Below are 23,598 nucleotides of genomic sequence, written 5' to 3'. Positions count from 1 at the left end.
GCGCTGTAACTGTCTTACATCTCGGTGGACACTCGAACCGTGCCGTAAGGGAAGGGATAAAGGTGGTAGTGAAAGAAGGAAGAGAGAAAGAGATGCCGTAATGGAATTCTCCGGAATAATTTCGACCCCCTGGGGATCTTTAACGTGCAGTGACATCGCAGAGCACACAGGCGCCTTTGTTCGTTTCGCCTCCATTGGTACGCGGCTGCCGTAGCCGATTCGACCCCGGAAACTCCGGCTGAGAAGCCGAGCGAAAAGAATCGTTTCACAAGGTGCCGCCATTTAATCACATACTCAGCTGAGTTTGTTGTCATAAGTACGTTCGTCGTTACGTCTGTACTGCGATTATAATGCTTTTTATTTTCTGTGATCTGAAGTTTGCTATAATTGCAGCCAATTACAAGCATATTTATGTGCCCTTAGACAATGGCTTAAGTCTTCACTTGTCGCTTAGTGGTTAACAAATGCACCGCCATTGTCTTCCCGCTTGAAATGACCGCACATATACTTTTTATCCTATCATCACAAGTGCGAAGAAAAGTCACCCAAGTAAGGAGTACGGAATGCCTGGACATCATTCCCCAGAATACAAATTGACGTCCACGTGTTGAACACGGCGCTGCGAAAGGCGTTCATGCCGTGGATATGTTGCGTAGGTCAAGCAGCAGTCGATCATGCATGAGGACAGATACTTGTCCCTCAGAATTTAGCGCTTGCATATCAAACCCTGTATTAATTCGGGTGCGCGTTTTTTCTGGTTCACCCGCTTACTAGCTTCACAACCTTTTACACTTCGAGCGGGAAGAGATCAAACCGTGCACAGGGTAGCCAGTTGACGCGCATTTGTCCCTCTTACTACGGGTTTAATTTCTCACTGCGCCGACGTTCTTCAAGCTACGAGGGGGTACCCAAAAGAAACCGGACTTATTTTTGTTTGAACTTATTTGTTCACATTTTAAGCACAGACCTTCAATCTCCTTCAAAGCATTCCCCATTTGCAATGATACGCTTGTTGAATCTTTCATTCCATTTTTCAAAACATTGTTTAAATTCATCTTTTGTTATGCTTGACAGTGCCTCCGTCGTTTTTTTGTTCACCTCAGCACCATCAGCGAAACGCTTTCCATTCACCTATTTTTTCATTCTAGGAAACAAAGAAAGTAGCACGGGGCAAGGTCGGGAGAGTATGAGGGTTGAGGAATAGGGGCCATGCCATTTTTGGTCCAAAATTGTCATAGAGACAGGGCTGTGTGAGCAGGGGCATTGCCATGATGGAAAAACCAGTCACCCGACCGCCACAAATCTGGCCGCTTCCACCGCACACTGTTGGCCAATCTTTTCAAAACATCCAAGTAGAAAGCCTGGCTAACTGTCTGACCCTGCGGAGCAAATTCTCAATGGACGACTCCTCTCACGTCGAAAAAGCAAATCAGCATTGTTTTGAGGTTTGGTTTCACCTGACGAGCTTTCTTGAGGCGAGGTGAATTTGAAGTTTTCCATTGCCAGGATTGATTGTTGCTTTGATTCAGGATTCGATTCAGGAACACTTGAGTTGTCCCCGTAGCATCGTCCTTGTACGTCTTTCTTAATATTTCAAGAGTTTCCATTCAACTTTTTCCGAGCAAAAATCAGAATTTCACCGGCGCACGCTGTTCACGAAAATCAGCCATTGCAAAAACGACATTCCCACATAACAGTCGTAACTCTAAAACTCTGCCTAAGCTAGTCTGACCTCCTTCGACGACGGCACTCGGCTTACTGACTCTGGAATGTTCGTTCTATGCGCTCCTAGTGGCAAAATGCGGTACCACAGAAGCTTTTCCGACCAAATAATTTAGTCCGGTTTCTTTTGGGTACCCCCTCGTATGTGAATCTGTTCTGTACCGATTTCAAGAAATTGTGCCTGCCTGCCGTCTTCCTTTTTCGGGGCTCACTGACCGCGTTCTCACTCCCCAGAGGTTGTTTATGAACAAGTACTGCTTAATTCATATACATAAAAGAGGTTGGCAAGGGATAACCTACCAATGCGCAGCAGTAGAGCCTTTGTTCAGGTTACGTTCGATGTTATCTGACTCAATAACGATAGCCCTACCCTTGCCAGTACAGTACTCTTAATGGCTTATTCCAAGGTTATTGATTGAGTCTCCAAACAAACAGTACGATCCCAATCGACGCCTCACTGACTAACGAAAAGGCAGGAGTTGCAACGATCGGCCTGTCTCCGCCGCTGAACGTTCATCCACACCGGACAGGTTTTTAGTGCGCAAGCACTAATGCGATGTGTACCAACCCCGTTCAGAATCGTCCGCTGTCTGTTGTCTTATCTTTCCACAGCTGGCCTAGCGCGAACAATCCATCCCGCGCCACTGCCCGCTCATCGTCGTCTCCTACAACAAATCCGTGCTTTCGCAGTGATTCGATTGTAGAGAACATTATCTGTTGTTGTTTTCTCCTCTTAGCATGCACTGCAGTGAAGCGGAATCAGCCTACCGTCTTTGCTTTTTTGCCTCTGCTCCTCCTCTCAGAAGGTGCGCTGCGCCTGCTTGGCCGTGGTTCGAGCAGTCGTGCATTGTGGTTTCTGGGAGCCACCAGGCTAGGGCACAGCGACATCTCGGCTGTACGGATTCGCACGCACTGTCATCACAGCTCCTTCCTGTTTTTTTTTTATTATTGCAGTGAAGTTCGTTGTTCCTCCTGCTCTATTTTATCCCCATCTCAATAAACCTAACCTCAATATGTTCTTCTACGTTCTTGTTCTTTCAAACGCACGCTGGTTAACCATACTACGCCTCCTTATAGTATTCGGCCAATCCTTCCTGCTTGGTATGCGACATTGATGTCTGGAGAACAACATATAGCTCAAACGTCGCTGTAATGTCAGCAGTAGTGCTTACTTTTCGTTCCTCGACAGTAACGTGCAAGATAACACTGGCTGGCGTTGGCGACGATCAAAGGGGGCTTTTCTACAAGACTTAGAACTTCAGTGGTCACAGTACCGCATACAGAATTTTTAACTATAGTGCGTTAGCGCGACAAAATTTTTCTCGGAGCCGCCTTGCAAAAAGCCCCCCCCCCCCCCCCCTTGGAAAACAGAAAAAAAAATAAAAGAGATTACTGCCGCAAGGTCGTGTCATGCGACTCCTGCTACCAATAGAGCTCGTTCCTCTCTCGTGTGTGTGACCTGAGCTCATGGATATCGACTATACGCATCGATGGGCTGGCGCAAATTAAAACGAGCACCATCTGTCTGTTTCGAGACGCCAGCTAATTAGGGATGTCGATCGATGCGTCGCTATGGACGAGTGCGGCTAGTAAACCGTCGGCACTGAACGCTCGCTCGCGACCAGGTCAAGCGAAGCGCAGCACTGCCGGCCGTCGCTTTGTCCCCACCCGCGTCGTAGAATATTTCGCTGGCCATGAGCCCGGCAGGAGCACTGGTGGCCCTCGGCTGCCTCGTCGGCTTCCTGTACCAGAGCCAGCGAGTGATAACCAGCTACCTTCGTTACGACTTCAGCGTCGTTCAGTGGGAGGTCAGCCGCACGGGCATCGAGTTCCCTGCAGTGACGGTGTGCCTGGACGCCTGGTAGGTTCCGATTCTCACTACTAGCGGAATGACACTTTTGCGCGCAAGAGCGCAGCTGATATATTTCTGACCTGCAAAACTACATGCTTCCTAGAGCCCCTTGTGGGACGATATTTCATGGACGCTAACGGGCAAAGTGTGCGCGCATGAAGGTGCGCTGATATCAGACGCTTTTTGCCGCACACAAGCTCTTCACACTGCTTTTCTCGCAGGATGAGTACTGATCGCCTCTGCAACTACACTCGCGGCAACTGCTCCAAAAAAGACATGGTGAGTCAGACCATCTGCACCAGTAGTACGCATTGGAGAGAATTTCGTAACCGGTGCGTGCTTCGAGAAACCCATTCCCGGATTGGCAATTGAGTCTGCCTGATTACGCACTCAATACTGGAAGCCTGCTGCAAAGCCCACCTGAATTAAGCATGTTGCAGCCTTACGTCATGCATTTTGTTGCTAAAGCAACACTACGCTAGTCGCCTAGCCATTTCGCGGAGCACTGGAAAGGCCAAGCTGCGCATGCGCGAGGAGCGGGTGACGTCACACGGCGCACAGCTGGCGCGCTGCGGCCGCCGCCGGAGCCACCGCCGCGCGCTCTCCATCCCCTCGCCGACAGACTCCCTCTCTTTCTCTCTCTGATGCGCAGCAGCGATTGCGGATTGCCATCTGCGTGGTTTGAGGTACATATAAAACTGGCAGTGGCTTAGCTCTGCTACGCCAGGATATACGTAGCGTGAGGTGAGGGCGAGGTGTCCACATCTCGGTGGACACCTGAACCAGAGGGAAGGCGCATAACTGCCCCCTTGGAACGGTGGACACCTCAACCATGCTTTTTAGCTAAGTGACGGTAGGGACAGGTGTGCGCTGCATGCGTTGTCATTGACAACGTTGTGCCAGAAACGCGGCGCTGAAGCCATAGGCCGTCGGCGTTCGTTGTGTTGATTGGCGTTGGCGTTGACCGCGTTTTACACTCCGATCATTTTAAGGAACGGAAGTGCGCATAATGGATCCCTGGGTCAGTCGACGCCTGAATCGTGCTTATAGGTACGTGGGGTGATGAGAGAGAGAGATGTGAGCTGCAGGCATTGACAAGGTTGTGCCAGAAACGCGGCGCTGAAGCCATAAGCCATCGGCGTTCATTGTGTTCATTGGCGCTGGCGTTGTGAACGTTTTACACTCCGATCATTTTAAGGAAAGGAAGGCGAGCGCGCGCGGCGAGGCACGTCAGCTGTGCGTAGTGACGTCACTTGCTCCTCGCGCATGCGCAGTATGGTCGTGCAAGAGCACGCGAAACGGCGAGACTATGGTCAATGTAGCTCACGCAACAGCTACGCGAAGATGTTGCTTTCGCAATCCTCCAGGTTTAACCAGAGATAAACCCCAGCCATTTTTTTTTGCTCTATGCGGACAGCTGCTAGATAAGAGCCATTTGCACCTGCTCTGAGGGAATCGTCATAGGTTTCGTCGCAGGAAATTAGCATGGCTCTACTGCTTCCCCTGCGAGTGCTTCACAGCAAGCGTTAGTGTCCTTGCTTCTATTCTTGTCGTGTTGTGGTTGGCATTCATAACCTGTGAACGGGAAGCAGCTACAGAATACTGATATCTCTCTGCGCAGGAGCATCATCTCCGCTAATTATAGACAGGTTAACTAGCTCGCGTAAGTCATTTTCGGCTGCTAAAAACAGGAGTGTTTATTATATCTCGTTTATAACCTTTAACAAAGCAATGTGATTGAAAGATGTTGCATTCAGACGAACGTTTGCAATCGCATCTTTCACAAGAGCGCGTCAGTCTTCGGTGGACTACCAACTATGGTAGAAGAAAACTTAAAAAAAGACGCCACTCGGTAACAATGGGCCATGGTCCGCGGCGCCCTGTATTACTCCGCCTTCAAATCACAACAGTAAATGAAAACAGCTTTTTGATATTTGACTATATCAAACAAGCCAGAGGCATCAAATATTCAGAACTGATAATTTATTTTCCTGTTATTGCATTCTTGCTTAGGTACCAAGAAAAATAAACGGACTATTTTTGTTCATGGAGGAATTCTCTGAGGCGCTCGCCGAAGGAGTATAAGGGCAGGCGTTGGCAACAACGGTACATTGCATACAATTTTAAAATACAAATATTCCCTGAAATTTAATCGGATGCCTTTTCTACGATTATGCAATTTAACAAAACCACCCGAGGTGCCGTACAATATAAGAACAAGAGAAGTATGGTTGGTGCCGTTTTCCCGCACGAATCATGGTCACAACAGAGTACAATACATTATGCCTACTTTACTTAACAACTATCATAATTCAAACACGGACATCCACACACTATCGAAACAACACCTTAAGCGTTTGTTCACTCACAATTTAGGGAGGTAACGTCAATGTTTTGAAATCTTGTTTTATTATTGCAGCCTTTTGTGCACGTATTTTTAATGGTGGCTGCATTACACTGTCTGTGGTAAAACTGTGGTCTGTGCTTCTATGCCTGCAAATGTAGCAGGAAATGTTTTTAGTCCTGTATAGCCATATATCAATTTCGCCGTTAGATGTTCTTCAGTGTGCAAAATATTGGTGATTAAGTATTAGTATTCGTCTTATTGAATCCATGTCTATCAGTTACATTGAACCAGTATTATTACTTTTTACTAATATGCAGCATTTTTGTTTGGAATTACTATGTATATTATGTATTTTGTGTTTACTATATATTTTGTGTTTACAGTTTCTATGTATACTACATGCTCTTATCTTCGTACAATTTTAATCGCAGCTTTGTATTATTTCTGCTGTTATCCGTTGCCAAGAGAAAACAAGGGGTAAGAACCGTTGTCAAGCTGCTCGAGAAGCAGCTTTTTGTTCTTATCCTTGCATTTATTTCTGTATTGAAAGAAATGCTAAATAAATTGATTTGATTTGATTTGATTTGATTTGCATTACAAACCTCTTCGTAGGATGCAACGAACGTTCCCATCGTATGTTCCCTCATGAAAGAAAGTATATAGAAGTCCAAAGGCGCGAGGTCCGGCGAGGCATATGGGGCAAAAGAGCCACCATCATTATTCTACGGCGGTGGCACAAGTACATTGCCGTTAGTGGGGACTTACTCTTTCCCGGAAAATAGGAGATTTGAAGCAATCATTTCAACGTGATGTATCTAAATTTCATCGCCGAATAAAAGAGTACACTTCGGAGAAATACGCATCGAACCCGCTGGTAGTACGTCGATAGAAGCAATGAAACGGTTCTCTGCTTTTTTCCTTTTTTTTTATTCATTTCTTCTCCTTCTTCCTATTTTTTCTTTTTTTAGTACATGAGCGATCGCGGTTTCTCTTTGTACTAGGTGAGGATGATAAACCAAATAGCTTTTTTTTTCTATATGTCAAAGAACTTGGAACCGCGCTGATAATCTGTGAATGGGCTTATGGAGTGACACACAGATAGGATGCAGAACAATGAGGCGTGGGAGTGCCACCACTTTCCTTTGGGGACCATATAAAATCTCAATGTGGTAGCAGGAAAACGGGGATAACAAAGGACACGGCGTTTGAAACATTGCACGGTCACGCCGCTGACAGTTAATATAATAACCTTCCGTTTTCCCAGACGATCACGTACGGCGTGTTTCACCCCCAGTACAGTCCGGACCTGCGGATCCACGGCGCCTACTTGCCTCAGGAGATCTTCCAATGCAACCTTGCCTCAGAAGACCCACGATGCGAACCTTTTGACTGCGTGCCCAGGTGAGCGTGGGGGGTCAGTCTAGGTTAGTGATCGTCAATTATCAATGCAATGACTTCAGCGCGCGCACTTTCAGTATTTGCTAACGTGCGGCGTTACTCCACACCGGCAGTAACCAGTGCAAACAAGCCTACTACCATGATGCACCGAGCAGGCTCTCCCTCTTCGCTCGCGCTTTCCTTTCTGAGGGAGTCGTATATCCTGCTGACACCCGGCAACGGAAAATTTGTCCCATATATTTTACAACGGGATCGCAGGCGCGCCAGATGTGTAAATAGGCTGAGTGCCATAAGCAGCCTTCTCGGCTTCCTTTAGGACCTGTGTTGCTCTCTGGTGAGTATATGGTCAAAGTCGTATCGTTTCCCCTCTTCTTCAGCAGCACTCGAAAAGGTGAGAGTCAGTACGAACGCGTTTTGCGGTGGCGGTAAGAACAAAACAAAACATGCATTTCATCAGGCAGTAGCACTTTTGAGCACTTAACAGCACTCGCAGCAGTGCAACCAACGCACCTAAGAGCACATTTGAGCAAAAAGGGGGCTCTAATTTTTCTCTGTGCTTCAGAAAGTTCATAATGTTCTCTATACTGGGCATCTCCCAGCAGACAGACGCAAGTTCTAAACGCAGATAAAGACATTCCCATCATGGTTCCCCACTCGAACCTAAATTAGCATAAACAAACAGCTTGAAAGATATCTGAAAGGGATATAGTATGAGTACAAGCGGAACCAAAACTAAAAGTCAAATCTGTGGTTTTTAGTAGATCAATAGCAAGGCAGACAAATGGGCAGATGTTCACAGACGCATACGCAGGTGCTTTCTCCGTGTACTGGGAAGGCAGGAGTTCTCAGTGAGCCACTAATCATGAATGCTAGTCTTGCGTATAACTGCCGCCATTTGGGCAGTCTTATCATTTCCACCTGATGAACCGCTGTCCCCTCGTTTTCTTCCACCGGTTCCACAATCTTCTCCTAGCACTGCTCTCTACAAATGGACTCCTCCTGCATGCCGTGGTCATTCAAGAGGAGCCAGAGAAAAGAAAATACTCAAAAACGGTTAAACAGGACTTATAGACCTCACTGACCTCCTTTTGCTTGTAGTTTTACATCTCCATAGACTACCGGCTAATTTCGCTAGCACCGGGAGGCATTCGCTTTACCTTCCTCGTGCATACCGACATAATTAGTGGCATGAAGACTGCCAGGAAACTCCTAAGGTGCAGAACCACTCTCTGACTTTACTTTCTGGGCGCAGCTTGAAGCGGACCTACTTTCGACCGGTCACCCAGCAGTGCTACACGATGGACGCTTGGAACGACTCGCACTTCAGGCGGTGCCCCTCGCCGTGGAGCTGGGGTGCGCCTACGTCACTCTCTCACTCACTGACTTAATGGAATCAATCAATTTGTTAACCAAATCTATAAATCTATAAATCAATCAATCGTCCAACCAAATGGTCGGTCGAGAAAGTAATCAATCGATCACTCTAAACAGAACTGCAGCTGCACGCCTCGTGGGACCCTGGGCGCACCATGGTGTTCTACGACACGGGCTCTCTGGCCACTGTTGTGCACCAAGCACGCACCTGCCCTGCTGACAAGCTGACCGCTGTGGCGCTCCAACCAGGGAAGTTACTCACTGTGGCCGTCAGTCAGGTATCGCTGTTTTATCTCGCGCGCGCCTGCGTGCCTTCGGTCATTTCATTTTACCATGGTGACGTCGGTGCTCAACACGCTTATCGGCCGCTGCAACTCGAAAGGCTCAGTTATTTCACACGCAAGCCCATTCAAACTGCGCGCCATCCGCATCGAACCGAGGCGAACAGGAAACTTGAGCTCGGGTCTTTAAAATGTTTCAAAACACCGCTAGCGATTCAGTGGCACCATTGCTCCTGCTGCCAATACGCAACCGACCATGCGTGCCATAATATCGCAAGGACATGTGCGGCTGACGTTTTACAATGGCAGTTACGGTAGCTTCAGTGGCCGGCATGCAACACCAAGCAAAAAAAAAAATGTCTAAAAATGAAAGACAGAGAAGTCAAGTGACCTGAATGAAGTGAGTGTGAATATAATCTCTTCAATAGAGAGAGAGAGAGAGACAGTCTATGATCGGTAAAAATCGAGGGTTGAGGATGTCCTGCGCTTGGCTGACGACGGCGAGCTGGTATTCTAAATGCGCCGACGATAGTCAGGCACTCAAGGAAAGGGATCGGGCGGAAGGGATGGAAGTGAATTGGCAGGGCGACAGGGCGGGAGAAGAGATGTGCGTAAAATGCTTGATTAAATCGGGGCGACTGTGCGTTGCAGCCTCACTTCCTGGGACTATCATTCCGAAACTGATGGCTGAGAAACCTGTCCTCAATTCACATATCGTCTCCTTGCTATTGAGCCGCCGCGGTGGCTCAGTGGCTATGGTGCTCGGCTGCTGGCCCGAAAGACGCGGGTTCGATCCCGGCCGCGGCGGCTGAATTTCTTTGGAGGAGAAATTCGAGGCCCGTGTGCTGTGCGATGTCAGTGCACGTTAAAGAACCCCAGGTGGTCGAAATTTCCGGAGCCCTCTACTACGGCGTCTCTCATAGCCTTAGTCGCTTTGGGACGTTAAACCCGATAAAACCAAACCAAACATCCTTGCTATTGAGGTATCGCTTCCTCGAGATAACAAATGGAAAGCGTCGTAGTTCTACGTAGCATTTTTCAGTACCCAGACGGCTCCCGCAGGCTTGCTTTTCATTGTTACCTGCAAAAGAGCGATCCAAGAGCAGGATTCGCTTTCACAAAGATATTATTGGTGTGCTAGTCAATATAGCAATGAACCGCACGGAAAACTGCTATGGGAAAGGCTGCCTGGTTCCAGAGATGTATAACTAACTTTGTGAAAGCAATGTTTCTCGTGCGTGACGGCAGTATGTCATGACGTTTCTGGATGCGAAATTTGAAGGCATGCTTTGTACCAGAAACCGCGCTATCTGGCGAGTTAAGATAGCTCTTGTTATCAAATATAGCCAGGCACCGTAAACTAGCCTGCTTCAGTCTGAGTGGAATATGTTTATAGGCTTTCGCAGCTTCTTGAAGGGGTTTGAAAAATGAACAAAGCCAAACACGGCGCTGTGCATTTAGTGATACTCATGACGTTGAATTGCTCACGCTTCTTAAGTGAGATTTTAAAGCAGCGATAGTAATCATGTATGAATCCCTGAAATTCCTTTAATGGAAATAAAACCCATGAAAATGCACCGCGTGCCTTTTTCGACCTTATTTTGCGCACTTACATTTTCAGGGTCGTTTTAACGTCTGCAAAGAGCAGACAAATCACTTCTTCGTTTTTCTGTCCTCTTGATGCGTTTGAACAGCGCCGTGTCCAGCGTCTACCATCACCATACAAGTCACAATGCTCCGACTACATCGCCCGGGGCATCTACCCTGCTTTCGAGGGGTACCTCAACTACGATGTGAGTGAATTATCTGAGACTTTGTATACGGCCCCTCACTTGACGTTCAACGGCATCGCGCTGCGATGACGGGTAGGGCGTAGTTGTTTCTTTGTTTTATGTGTGTATGTGTGTGTGTGTGTGTGTTTTTTTCTTGCGGCAGAGGAGGAAATGGGTGGACGATGCCATGTCTGACTGCAAGTAAGCTAAAGTGTAGGGAAAATTTGACCGTTTAAGGGAAGCCGACCACATTTCGGCGGAAGTAGACATCAGGCAATTTTATGAAAGGGTGTTCTGCCGGATAGGGGAATAGCACCCCGCCATTGCGCATGCGCCCAACAATAAAACCCCTCGGGTTACTGTTCTGCGCATGCACACTGGCGGGACACTATTTCCCTATCCCCCCAACTGATAGGGTCCCCGTATTCTAAAACTCCTTATTGTACCCTCCCCCTTGCCCCCGCCACACCCCTGCTAAAGCGTTCTACCTCTAAGCCAGAATTTAAAGGTCGAATTTATGCCACGGTGTACACACTTAAATTCGCCCTAAATACACATGCAGGGGCTATAAAATAATCATGTCCTCATCACTGAGAATCCACCAAGTACAGGGGTCGTATTTTATAAGGATCCATTTGAAATGGATATCCATTTTTCATTTCATTTGGATTGACGTCAACATGACGGCCGCATCAGACGAAAGTAGCAAGCGGCCAGTCGCACAGATCACAAGGTATATCGGGTCCCAACGTCGACGATAGCCTTCTCCATTCGCCGCACGCACCGTTAAACACTGCCTGCGGTATGCAACCAATGGCGAGGACTGTCACCAATAAGCCACTTGTCCGATCGCTTCCCACGGACGCTTGAAAGCCGCAGCTACGTCACTGCACAACAGTGCCCAATGCTAGAAGACCAAATGAATCCGAAATAAAAAATGGACAAATGGATCCTTATAGAATACGGCCCCAGAACTGTTCAAGCTCTCACCATTAAAGGGACTATGCAACGAATTAAAAGTCGCTGTAAATGTTTTCAGTGCTTAGAAATGATGCTAAGAAACATTCACACCAAGCATGAGTCTTCGGAATTGAGCCGGCAATTTATTATGATTTTTTTAAAACCGTGTTTTTTTTTTTTAATTCGTGGGCCGATTGGTGTTTTTGTAGTGACCGATTTTGAAACTAAAGTCGGGAAAATAGACGTCACTAGTCCCGTGACGTCGGCAGGCCACCACACGCTGTCATTCGCATGAGCCACAGCAGCCACGACGTCACGGGCACACTTCCGGTAGCCGTGAAAATCGTCTCCTCGTGCCGCTGCGCGACCCCCTCGGGCAAGCGCGAGCCAGGGCATTGCCTTCGCGCATATGGTTTCAATTTACCACTGCCGCCTCTTTCTGTCGGGAGTTCGAGAGCCACTCGCAGTGCCTTTGTCGCAGCGACAAGCTAAGAAATCCGACGCGCGCCGCAATCCAGGAGGGCGAAGAGAGACCGGAGAGATGCTGCCGACGCTGCTGCTGGGGTGCTGGGTGCAACAACCGGAAGTCGCAAACGAACGTCATCGAATGACGTATTCATGGGCGGGGCCCAGTGCCAGAGCTGTTTTCTTTCATTTTTTCTCGTGTCCCGAGTGTACGAGTTGCGGGGGGGAGAGGAGGAGCGTAATTTTTAATCGTCTATAACTTCATTGTTATTGATGCTAGCTCAAAAATTGTTGCGTGTGGGTGACGAGTGATGGAATGCCTGTCTCTCGTCGTATTCACGTAATCTCAATTAATTTATTGCATAGTACCTTTAATTATCGCAACACGGCAAGGGTGCTTCGCTGCAATAATACTTACACTGGGGCAAAGTCGAACCTAGAATCTGCCAGGAAGGTGCAAAGAAGAAAGTTAAATTTGTAGGTTGCATCATGCAAAATTAATTTAAGGCAAATAAAAATTCCAAGACTTCTCTCCTGCTTTATGAGGAGTTGCATTAACAATAGCTGCACATCTTCACTGGTTAGCACCCCCCCCCGGGATCACGTGACCATGCAGGCCACATTAGTGACCACTCCCTGACCCACCTAAATAACATTCGCATTTGCCGCGTCAGCATTGGTGTGGGCGGAACAAATTGAAAACTATGTCACTCTTCCAATCACTCCCCTTTCGGGTCGTCAACCACGCAGCCGCTGTTGCGCACTTGATGTTGCCTCGCTGAGCGACGTGCGCCTAAGAGAACAACATTTCTCAAAAGCTAAGAATAGATACAGTTATTAATAACGGCCAGCTACAAGATTCAGTTGCACCGAAGTGTGTGCGATGGTTCAATAGTTAAAGCATCTTTTTCATTGAAAATCGTACTTCTACAAAAAACTCGAAATGTTCGATGAAACACCTTGTGCAGCGCCGAGGGAGACACGAAACTGCGCAACTTTCATGACCACATCTTTATTTTATGCAACCCGCTGCTCACACCTTTTGAATAACACCAAATTATAAACAAATGCATCATGTGGATCACGGAGTTCAATGAGGAGAGCCACCGAAGACACTGCTGACAACTCAAACAGCATAGGCAATCGGCCCAGTATTGCAAATTGATGGTTTCGCCCTGGTCCTTTGTAGAACTGGTCTTTGCCAATACGTTTGCAATATTCTGCTGATTACCTGTTCTGCTTGGGAAAGGTCACGTCGATGCCGGTACAGTATGCAGGTACCAAAATTTAGTCAGAGCCACGCACGTGTATTGATTTAGCTAACGCAAAACAGAGTGAGCTATATAAGCGTTCTTGCGGATGCTCGACGAAAGAAATGGACACAAGGCACTTTGGTATCTTGTCGCGGGCCTAACACGCTCGCAGGGCAACCTAAGGCGCAAGCCGCACAGCGTAAACCCTCACAATGCAGTAGGCATAATAGGGGGAGCCACGCTCGCAGCGTTTGTGATTGCGACTCGTATGTGACTAACGCTACGAGAAGAGCGAGGAGCCTGTCAGAGAGCAGTGATACGGGAAGAAAGGCGAGCCTTCGGGCTCCGTCGCGTTGAAGTCTTCCATACAGCGGGCAGTCCTTAGCTATAGACTATCATAACGCCCCGCGTGGTCATTTATGATATTTCTTTGTACGAAACAATGCAGGTACCGGCACGAAATTGGCACGACCAGTTATGTGTACGTTGTGTGTGTCTTTTATTGTACGAGAGAGCAGCGAGTATATCTCGCGCCCGGACGGGCAGTCGTGCATGCAGCACTGCAGCATGGAGCTGGAGCGAGAACGGTGCGGCTGCGTGCGTCCCCAGCACGAGTTCGCGGGCGCCGTGGGATGGACCAACTGCCAGCTGCAGGAGTCAGGTGCACGCTCTTTACGGCTTTCGGGACCAGCACGAACTTGACCTTGGGACGGCGGCACTTCAGTTAAGTGGGACCAAGCTTTAAAAAAAAAGAACTAGGAAGTCTACGCAAATTCAGCTAGCGTAGGGCCGCAGGCAGTGTCTCGAACAGGTAAGCGTATCTCTAAATGCGACTAATTTGCTATTTAACAAAGCTAAACTAGCTAACTTTTTATCAACTTTTGCGTAAATTTTCGTTTTAAAATGTATGGAGCGTGTTGATAAATGCCCACTTCAGTTATTTTCTTCAAAGTACCTCTGGCATGGTACTTGTTCTCTTTAACCTTAACATAAATCCCGCGAAATTTAAAAATTGTCGCGTGAGATGAAGGATTGGGATGGGTGGGGATTGGAAGGGCAGGCCCAGACCATGTGGAAAATGTCCGAGAACGTCGCTCCACACATATTCCGAATGATATACTTATAATAATGCGTATCACTTTGTTGCTCCGAAACAGTGGTCGAATTAAATGAGGGAAAAGGGTGCGGCCCCTCAGCGAGAAATTTTCATTGAAGTAAAATGATGAAAAATCCTAATTTTTCGACGATTAAAGTCCAAGCAATACATTGTGCGCATAGGAACCCCCTTCCCTTTTTCCTCAACCGCTACCTTCAAAGTCGCCCATAAATGCGCCCCTGCTCCAAAACATGTCAAAACAGGATTCAAGGTCGTTTACAGCCACTATAGTAACGCCCAGTGCTCACAATGGCAAATGTGATCGAATTTCCTCACTATATACAGCTACTAACCGTACATTTCGCTACTTCTGTTCAGGGTAACGACGACACATGCAAAGCTGCCATACGTACCGCATTTTCCGGTGTATAAGACGCGGCTTTTTTTCGAAAATCTTGCTGGTGCGTCCTATACAAGGTTGCGTCTTATATGCGAATTTTTCATCTTTTTTTGCGAGTTCATCGATTACTCCGGTTCATGCTCAAGCTTTTTTCACCTAAAAAATGTCACTACCAATAACGCGGTTGTAACACGGTTAATACTTCAATACCGGGACCGCCGTGAGCGACATTCTAGGTGATCTTTATCATGAAACGGCGGGGATGACGACTTCCGGGATCACAAACGCGCGGCTGTTTCGAAGGCCCTAAGCAAAAGTAATGAGAAGCGCCAAAAGATGGTGACAATCGTGCTTCTCGCCATTGTCAAGACAAGCCGGCGTTCTTTTTTAGTCACCCTTTGCAACTTTTTTTGCTCCGTGTACGTAGTGCATGTTTCAGCCGAGTTGCTTCCAGAAATAGGTGAACCTTTTGATAGCGCATCTGAAGATGAAGACTTCGAAGGTTTGAAGTAGAAATAAAATGTTGTTATGGACATATGGGGAGCTGTATCGTTTTTTCTTTCTTTTTTGCTAAAACGTGGACGGGTATGGCGTGAGTGTTGCCTTTTTTGATCACTTAGCGTTGCTTAAGAATTGCTCACAGGTACGGTGCATTTCGCGATAGTCGCGCAAGCGTGTTTAATTAAGCCTCACTAGCCTAACTGGGTAAACTGGGGTGCGTCTTATACACGGGTGCGTCTTATATACGAACTTTTTCAGTGACAGCTTACATATATGGCAGGTGCGTCTTATACAAGGGTGCGTCTTATACACCGGAAAATACGGTATCTGCATTTTTTGGGCTTATTTTGCTCAGGCTTGGTTTGCCTGATTACGAAAATTCAGTACTGGCTGCCGTCCAAATCTGAACCCTATTTTCTGTCGCACATATTTTTTTTTCTTATCCCAGGCGCCTGCTTCCACGCTCTGAACGCAAGTGGAGCATATACGAGCTGCGAACGTCGCTGCGGCTTGCCCTGCGAGTGAGTGCTTGTTTTTACATGTCGCTCATTGAAGCTACAGCATTTATTCAAGAAGCGACGAGAACGCACCTTGCGCAGACTCCCAGCACGTGAACGCTATCAGTTGCTGCTACTCACACGCGATTCTCCGTAGCACACAAATTTCACCACCAGAAAAATGAAACAGTTCGAAGAATTTAGCTACGCTCCCCTGCCCCGTGGGGCAAATTTAACAACAAGGTGTTCGCTTCTTTGCAGCGAAACAAGGGAATGATAATTACTTTCCTGAAGGGGAGAGAAAAGCTTACCTTCTAATTTGATTACCTAAAAATCCCAAAGCAGTGTCTCTGCACACCACACTACGAAGACTTGTCTCGGACGACATCACCTTGTTACTCATTTCTTCTACACGCTGCGCCTATTAGGGGGGTGCTTCCGCTTATGCACCCCGTACAGCGCTCCCCGCGCAATAGGCCTGATTATAACGTGAGAGCCGTTAGCAAGTTGTTTCTGCATGATTACTTCAGCACGGCCCGATGCAGTTGTATTTGTTTGGTTTGCATTTTGGAGTGTGGAGATTTTCTCCTTTAACGTTTCAACAACAAAAATTCGTGCTTCGTTCAGTGAACTGATGCCCTGCTCTAGTTCGTGCTTTTGCTTTGTTCAGCAGTTGTCACATTTTCTGACAGAGTCCACGTCCATTAGATTACCTGAGTCGTAACAGCTTAATGCCCAGCGCAGAATGACTTTCAGTATATTTCCTTCAACAGATACTGGCGCAAATGCTCAATGCCGCTTATTCGCGACGAACCGGAAGCTGCAAATTATTCACCCCAAAAAGCCGGTTCAAGCGCCTGGTTTCGACCGGTAGGCGGTCTTAGAGGGACGATGGGGATGGGTGATGGTGGTGGTGACGGTGTAAACGTACAGGCGGGATCAGCCTTACAGCGGTCTGTTGGCAATTGCTCCGCCTGAGCCACTGATTGAAATGATTACGCCTCTACCACTGTGCCATAATTCCAGTTCCTACTCTTCCACAGCAGTACTTTCGAAATGAGAGAAGAGGAGTCGTTAAACGTTGACTCACAGTTGAACATTCGCTTCCGCTCTCCTTCCTCACAATTGCGCCATACATTTTCACACGAAAGCGCTGGCTGCTGAGATACTGATATAAAAAATTTGAATCTGTTCGAATCTGTTGTGACGCCCTCACATGACGCGACTGTGCCACCGCTGTTCTTGGAGGCTGTGTTTCAGCCCTTGGAGGCTGTGTTTCAGCGCAACAGCACGTTAGAAAGAAAGAAGAAAAGAGAGAAAGAAAGAAAGAGAGAAAGAAAGGAAGGAAGAGAGAAAGAAAGAGAGAGAGAGAGACCCGGGAACTCCAGATATACTTCAAATAGGAGGTGCTCAGTCCTGTCGCGTTTCCATATTTTCAAAAGCGCACCTGCCGTGCATTGTGCCAACTTTATTATTTTATTGAACATCCCCCCCATACAGTTTTCTTTTTTTTCCGCAGGAATCAATTTAGTAACGCGAATTTTGCTTTCAGGGAAATAGTGTACGACGTGAAGCTCTCAGGAGTCACCGAGGAAGGCGGCTTTAAGCATGGCCCAAAGTAAGCATCCGCCATCTTTTACGCACTTGTTATCTTAGTCGGTCTTGAGGCTACTGAGGAAGAAATTGCGCGTAATATCAGTTTAGCGGCCCGAAGTCTTCAGATCTAAGGTAAAGGTTAAACTGCGACTTAAATCCCGACAAAAACTGTCGGGTCACATTTTTCTCGGCCTTCATTCCACGTTTAACTCACGGTTGAATCTGTTTTTTTTTTTTTAATCACCAGCACTGTTTCTGTTCACCAGTTGAAAAAGTGCAAGTTACACAAGTTATAAGGTTTCTTGCGGCTATACAGCAAGCTCCTCCTCACTATTTTGTGACTTTGTGATCCCGAAAGGAAATCTGCAGAATGAACACAACGCAATCTTTCTATAAAGAGCAAATTGCAATACGAAACTGCCTGCGTCTATTGGTCACACTTAGAGCGATAGTACACAGCGTAGCGTTAGTGTATCGTGTTAACGTGTACAGAGCGCGAGTGACCTAAACAGAGGTAATGCCGAATAAGAAAACAAAAAGGGCGAAAGTGCTCCTCATCGATGACCGGAGGCCATAGAAGCATGCCCCGTGAATTTCTTGATGCCTTATGCCCACATCCTCCAAATGACATAGAGGCGCACTCGTGGTTTGCCAGCCACCATTTTGTAGCAGTCGCAATCTCCCGCTCAAAATTGGAAGCTATTCAATGCAGAGAAAACGCTACAGCACCTTATTTTATGTTGCCCCAACAGAGGAGAGTTCCAGTGGCCCTCTACACTGAGCGACCGCAACAGAGAACTCTAGCTAATTTACTTTCGAATATTTCCCAGATAGGAAGCAGTGTATGAATGAAGGGAAAAGTTTTTATACTTGAACAGGCGGAGCCGTATTTCTGGGCGCTGTATGTCTATGTGCCTAGCAGTGGCGATGTATCCACCACGCTGATGTGATATACGCCGAATCGCTGTTAAGAGCATGGCTAGCCTGGATGTCCGAATTCAGTTCAGTACTGTCTTCCATCGTGCAGCTCCGAAAGAGGAAATTCCTGTGAGACTCATGCCTCCTCTTTTCGCTCATTCTGTATCCGTTCCTCCCGCAAGAGCTGTTCGTTCACTGCCATTCCAATCCCCGTTAACCTCTAATGCTGAGAGTATCACATGTGATATAAAGAGTAAAAGTATGAATGATTTTCATTTGAGCTCGCAGAACTACACTATTTTCTAACATAACTGCAGAAACGTTTTTGCAGCATGTTTATCAAATAAAGGTCCAAGTGTTAGCAGCCACAGCTGCAGAAGGCCTACTGGTTCACACAAAAGCTAACCCTAACGTCAAAATAGCCTAAAATTCCAGTAATCGTAATGCTGCATTGGCAGGCGATGAAGTATTGAATTTGGTTCTTGATTTACTACATGCGCGCGCAATTTTCCCGCAGTTTTATCGTCCTTTGGCATTGAGAAGTCAATAGTATTAGCCAACCTTAATTATGCTCTAATTATTTTTCTTAATAAATATCTCACTTTCTAACATTATTGCAAAATGAAGGGAGCATTAGTGAAGTTATACTGCGAGTTCATAACTACATAACAGTGCCTGGGCATTACACGCTTAAACAAGAAAAAAAAAGTGATACCAACTCTATTTCAAGCTTCGCCGCAGTCCATCTTTTGGTTGTGAAAAAAAATCGAAGAATAAGTCAATATTTGCAGTAGGGAGAGCAAATAATGGGGCTTTTAAATATGTACGCATGCAAGACAAACATGAAGGATGAGCAGGTGAACACTTTCAGGAACAGCGTCGGCCTCGAAGTGAAGTTCAGTTCCGACGTGCAGCAAGTGGTCCAGTACGTGCCCGTGATCACTGTAAGTATATGCATGGTCACTCGCATGCGAGCATGCGACGGGCCCCTGAAAAGTCGCTACTTAGTTGCTGCGTACCGATCCCTGAGCTTCGTATCCTGGCCCGTCAGCAGCCGGCAATTCATTTTAAATGGACAAGTGCGCATAACGCTGCGTCTAGTTTTGCAGCAAGCTTCAAGTAATAGGCGGCTCCTTTTACGTGTACGAAAATATGCAATGAGACCACTTTGGATATCTCCTCACAATTAACAGCACCAGCTTTATCTACTGCTAATTCTAATTTTAGGGTTCGCGAGCTTGATAAACCCTGAAGAAGGGTAAAACTCTGCACTCGCATATGCAAGTCTCCCAGAAATGTGCACATACAGACGCGATTTCTGCGTACATTTTTATTGCGGTAGCATTGAAGTTGTCGTCTTGCAAAAAGTGCCCGTTTTCTCCGTAACGAAATTCCCTGATTGGTCATTTGCGAGACAACGTCATCAGGGTCATGTGAACGCACAGGAACCAGAGAGCACCGCCGAATTTGAAATTCCCAAGGACCCCCAAAATTTGACAATTTGGCAGTTGGCCCACCCACGAAAGTTGGCACTAGGCCAACCTCCAAAACTTAGTAGTTGGCTCATCCCCAAAATTTGGCAGTTGAATCACCACCAAATTCTGACACATGGCCCACACCCAACGTTTGGCAACTGGCGCAGCACAGAAAATTTGCCATTTGTCCCATCCCCAAAATTTGGCAGTTGATTCACCACCAAATTCTGACACATGACCCACACCCAACGTTTGGCAACTGGCGCAGCACAGAAAATTTGCCATTTGTCCCATCCCCAAAATTTGGCAGTTGAATCACCACCAAATTCTGACACATGGCCCACACCCAACGTTTGGCAACTGGCGCAGCACAGAAAATTTGCCATTTGTCCCATCCCCAAAATTTGGCAGTTGAATCACCACCAAATTCTGACACATGACCCACACCCAACGTTTGGCAACTGGCGCAGCACAGAAAATTTGCCATTTGTCCCATCCCCAAAATTTGGCACTGAGCCCAAACCCAAGATGTGGCACCTGGCCCATCAGCAAGATTTGACACTTGGTCAACCACAAATTTGGCAGTTCGCCCACTGCCAAGATTTGGCACTTGGGTCACCTCCAAAATATTTTCCACTTGGCCTACCCCCAGAATTTCGCCCTTGGCTCACCCCCCCTAAAATTACCATCTTTTCCCACTCCCAAAATTTGGCAGTTGGCCCATCTAACATGGATTAAGTTGGTATAGTGGGTGGACTTGCAGTTTTGGCGCGAAAAGGTGACAAGAAATTGAAAGGGAAATAAAATCTAGTTTCAACCGGTTTTGCCTAGAAAAGGTGGCGTGATGTTAAAATGGCGGGAAAATGTGGTTTCAAGCGATTCTTGGCGAGAAACGATGGTATATGTGCGGCGATGGGGCGCCGAGCGTCCGTCTGCCTAGAGCTCCCGGATAGGGAGGCTGCATTTCGGTGCCTCTCGGAAGCGGTTCTTTGTGCTTGCATCTACATGAAATCTAATCGCAGGAAAGACATCGGAAATGCAGCGTAGACGGCAAAATCGACAACCTAGCTGCTATCGCATTTCCTCGCATTTCCATCAAAGAATCGTTTAGAAGGCGCCCCAAATTTTTTTTTTTTTTTTGCGGCTCATGTAACCCGCATGGCAGGTATCAAAGAACAAAGCGGCGACCAACGTATGTATGAAACGTGTTAGAAGCGAGCAAAGGCAAAGCCCGTCAGCGTTAAGGAACGGTCAGAAACAAAGGTGCTTCTGCAGAGGCGGCGTTATTGAGTTGGCATACAAGATGGGTTGTACACGCGCTAAATCACACACAGCACATGTCTTGAAGATTTCGCCGCGACTGAGTTCACATATTTTGATTAGACGCACCATGCCACTAGCAAGAACTTGATGTACCACGGGCGGCAGCTTGTATGCGCACTTCCGTGATGCTGTTGTGACGTAAAGCTAGAGGCTAAAGTTTTCGGTTTAAAAAAAAAATCTAACAATATTACACCAAATCGATTTTGTGAAATTCGTTTCTGGCCGCCGCGGTGGCTCAGTGGTTATGGCACTCGGCTGCTGGCCCGAAAGATACGAGTTCGATCCCGGCCGCGGCGGTCGAATTTCGATGGAGGCGAAATTCTAAAGGCCCGTGTACTGTGCGATGTCAGTGCACGTTAAAGAACCCCAGGTGGTCGAAATTTCCGGAGCCCTTCACCACGGCATCCCTCATAGCCTGGGTCGCTTTGGGACGATAAACCGCCCTAAAAAAAATCCGTTTCTAACAGAAAAAGGTCAGTGTCTCTGTCATGCACGCCATAGCTGGCTAGCTATTGGACACGAGTTACAATGGGTCATAAGAGAAAGTTTACCAAGTTCGCAAGCCAAAAACAATGGAGTCGTTGGGTTAGCTAGCGATGTTGTACGTTTTGAGGCATTGCACCATAACCTCAGACACACGCCGGAGGAGGTCGAGGTACTCACCAAGTGCTCCTACCATAATGCCGCCTCGCCGCCCTTGATTTTTTGTCGCATACTGCACGACTAGTTAACTCCGACACCGTTGCCTTTTTTTTTTTCATTGTTATGGTAGCATTTCTTCACTGAAACACAATTCAAGATATGACCATTTTTGCGCTAGTTACTGGTGCATGAATTGCTGGTGCTTGCAAAAAAGCCAAAATAAAGCCGCTGGAAATCCAAACGCGCTCGGAGGCAGAGAAGTTTGGCTGCCTCCCTCGAGTCCGAAAGCTATTCCAAGCCTCGAATGCCCACGTAACACCGATGTAAGAAAACCTTTCTGCGCGCGCGGAACGTCCGCCTAGGCTCTTCAATGTGGGGCCAATTTCTGGGCAGACTAATTGTTGTACACATCCCTGACTGCTCGGCACTCCTTTCGCGCGTGCAGCGGGTGGAGGTCTTGGGCTACCTGAGCGGATACCTGGGCATCTGGCTGGGCCTGTCTCTCGCCACCGTGGCCTTGCAGGCTCACAAGCGCTTCTGGCCCTCACACTGGCCATCGTCGACGGAACGCCCGTAGGCTCCAGTCGCTCACACTTCTCGGTGGCGGCCCCCCTAATCCATATTTATTGCCTCCCATGATGTCTATATTCGGGTCTCCTCAAACCTAATAGCGCACACCATCCTTCGCCGGAAGCTTCCCAACTAATGCAAGCAACCAAGCTGCCGGACTTTTTGCCGTAATTGAGTGCTCCGCACGATTCGTCATTGATATTTCCTATTTAAATGCGGTGGCTTAAAAATAGCCATTCGTTATTAACTCATTTTGCGAATGCAGTAAAACCTCGTTAATTCCCAATTTAACTGTATAATTCGGAAACTCCGGCTGGTCCCGTCTGATATGTATGTACTATACGGTGTTTAACACTCGTTAACCATCGCAGCGGTGGCCGAGTCGTTTGAGCATCCGCCTCGCATGCGAGAGGAGCGGGGTTCGATCCCCAGTGCCACCGGGTACGCCTGCTATCAAGTGGGACAAGCTTTCCCCTCGCCTAGTGCTCGGCTTCGCTAAGGTCAAATGCTTGGGAAAATGGGTCTTCGACCCCTATACCGAGTATACCGAAACACTTTTTGCCATGGCGCTCTTTGACCAAAGCTGTTGTTGCGCCATAAAAAGTCATCATCATGAATGTCTCGTTAATTCGGAGAAGTTTGTCCGCGTTTGCGTTAATCCCGACACGCGGCGGAGCTCGCATGTGCAGACAGGCTCCGGAGGTGGGGTGGTGGTGATGGTGAGTGAACGACAGAGGTCTCGCCGCTTTAGCACGAGTGGTGCTGGTATGCAACCGAAATGGTAAGGCGCCATATTCTTCACTACAATTATCACTGAAGAAGGTTCGACGGGAGGTTTTTTTTTTTGAGCAGCACTCTGCCAGTGTCTGTTTTTCTTGCGTGTACGTCGCGGACCGTGCTGTTCTTGGTGTTATCGCGGAGCCTGTAAAAGTTTTACATTACGTAGTGTGCGTGTGCATGCATGCAGGGTGTACGTTATTTTTTTTTTTCCGGGGGTTGTGAGGCAGGAGGCTGTTGATGCACTGAGTGTCCTAGATGATGTATGTGTTGCCTCATTCGACAGTGTGCGCGCACTTGTCCATTAATTGGTGTAAAAAATAGTTATTTCCAATTAGAAATTGTTGCTGGGCTAGTTGGTAGCAACATAAAACGGACA

General features: G+C 47.4%; 1 protein-coding gene across 1 annotated transcript; it reads left to right on the top strand.

Moving 5' to 3' along the window:
* The first annotated feature begins 3,416 nt into the window (after window positions 1-3,416).
* LOC149353286 (uncharacterized) lies at window positions 3,417-22,449 on the top strand. Its single transcript, XM_089575787.1, has 11 exons — window positions 3,417-3,583; window positions 3,796-3,853; window positions 7,186-7,322; window positions 8,572-8,672; window positions 8,811-8,971; window positions 10,669-10,767; window positions 13,971-14,085; window positions 15,870-15,942; window positions 17,471-17,536; window positions 19,304-19,376; window positions 22,318-22,449. Exons 1-11 carry the CDS (start codon window positions 3,417-3,419, stop codon window positions 22,447-22,449), a joined length of 1,182 nt encoding a protein of 393 aa, XP_089431913.1.
* Window positions 22,450-23,598: the final 1,149 nt, after the last annotated feature.

The sequence above is a fragment of the Amblyomma mixtum genome, chromosome 3 (genome assembly GCF_055824585.1).
Source record: "Amblyomma mixtum isolate Tamu chromosome 3, ASM5582458v1, whole genome shotgun sequence".
Taxonomy (NCBI): domain Eukaryota; kingdom Metazoa; phylum Arthropoda; class Arachnida; order Ixodida; family Ixodidae; genus Amblyomma; species Amblyomma mixtum.
Note: the sequence above shows the minus strand (reverse complement) of the source record. Positions and strands in the feature narration are given on the sequence as shown.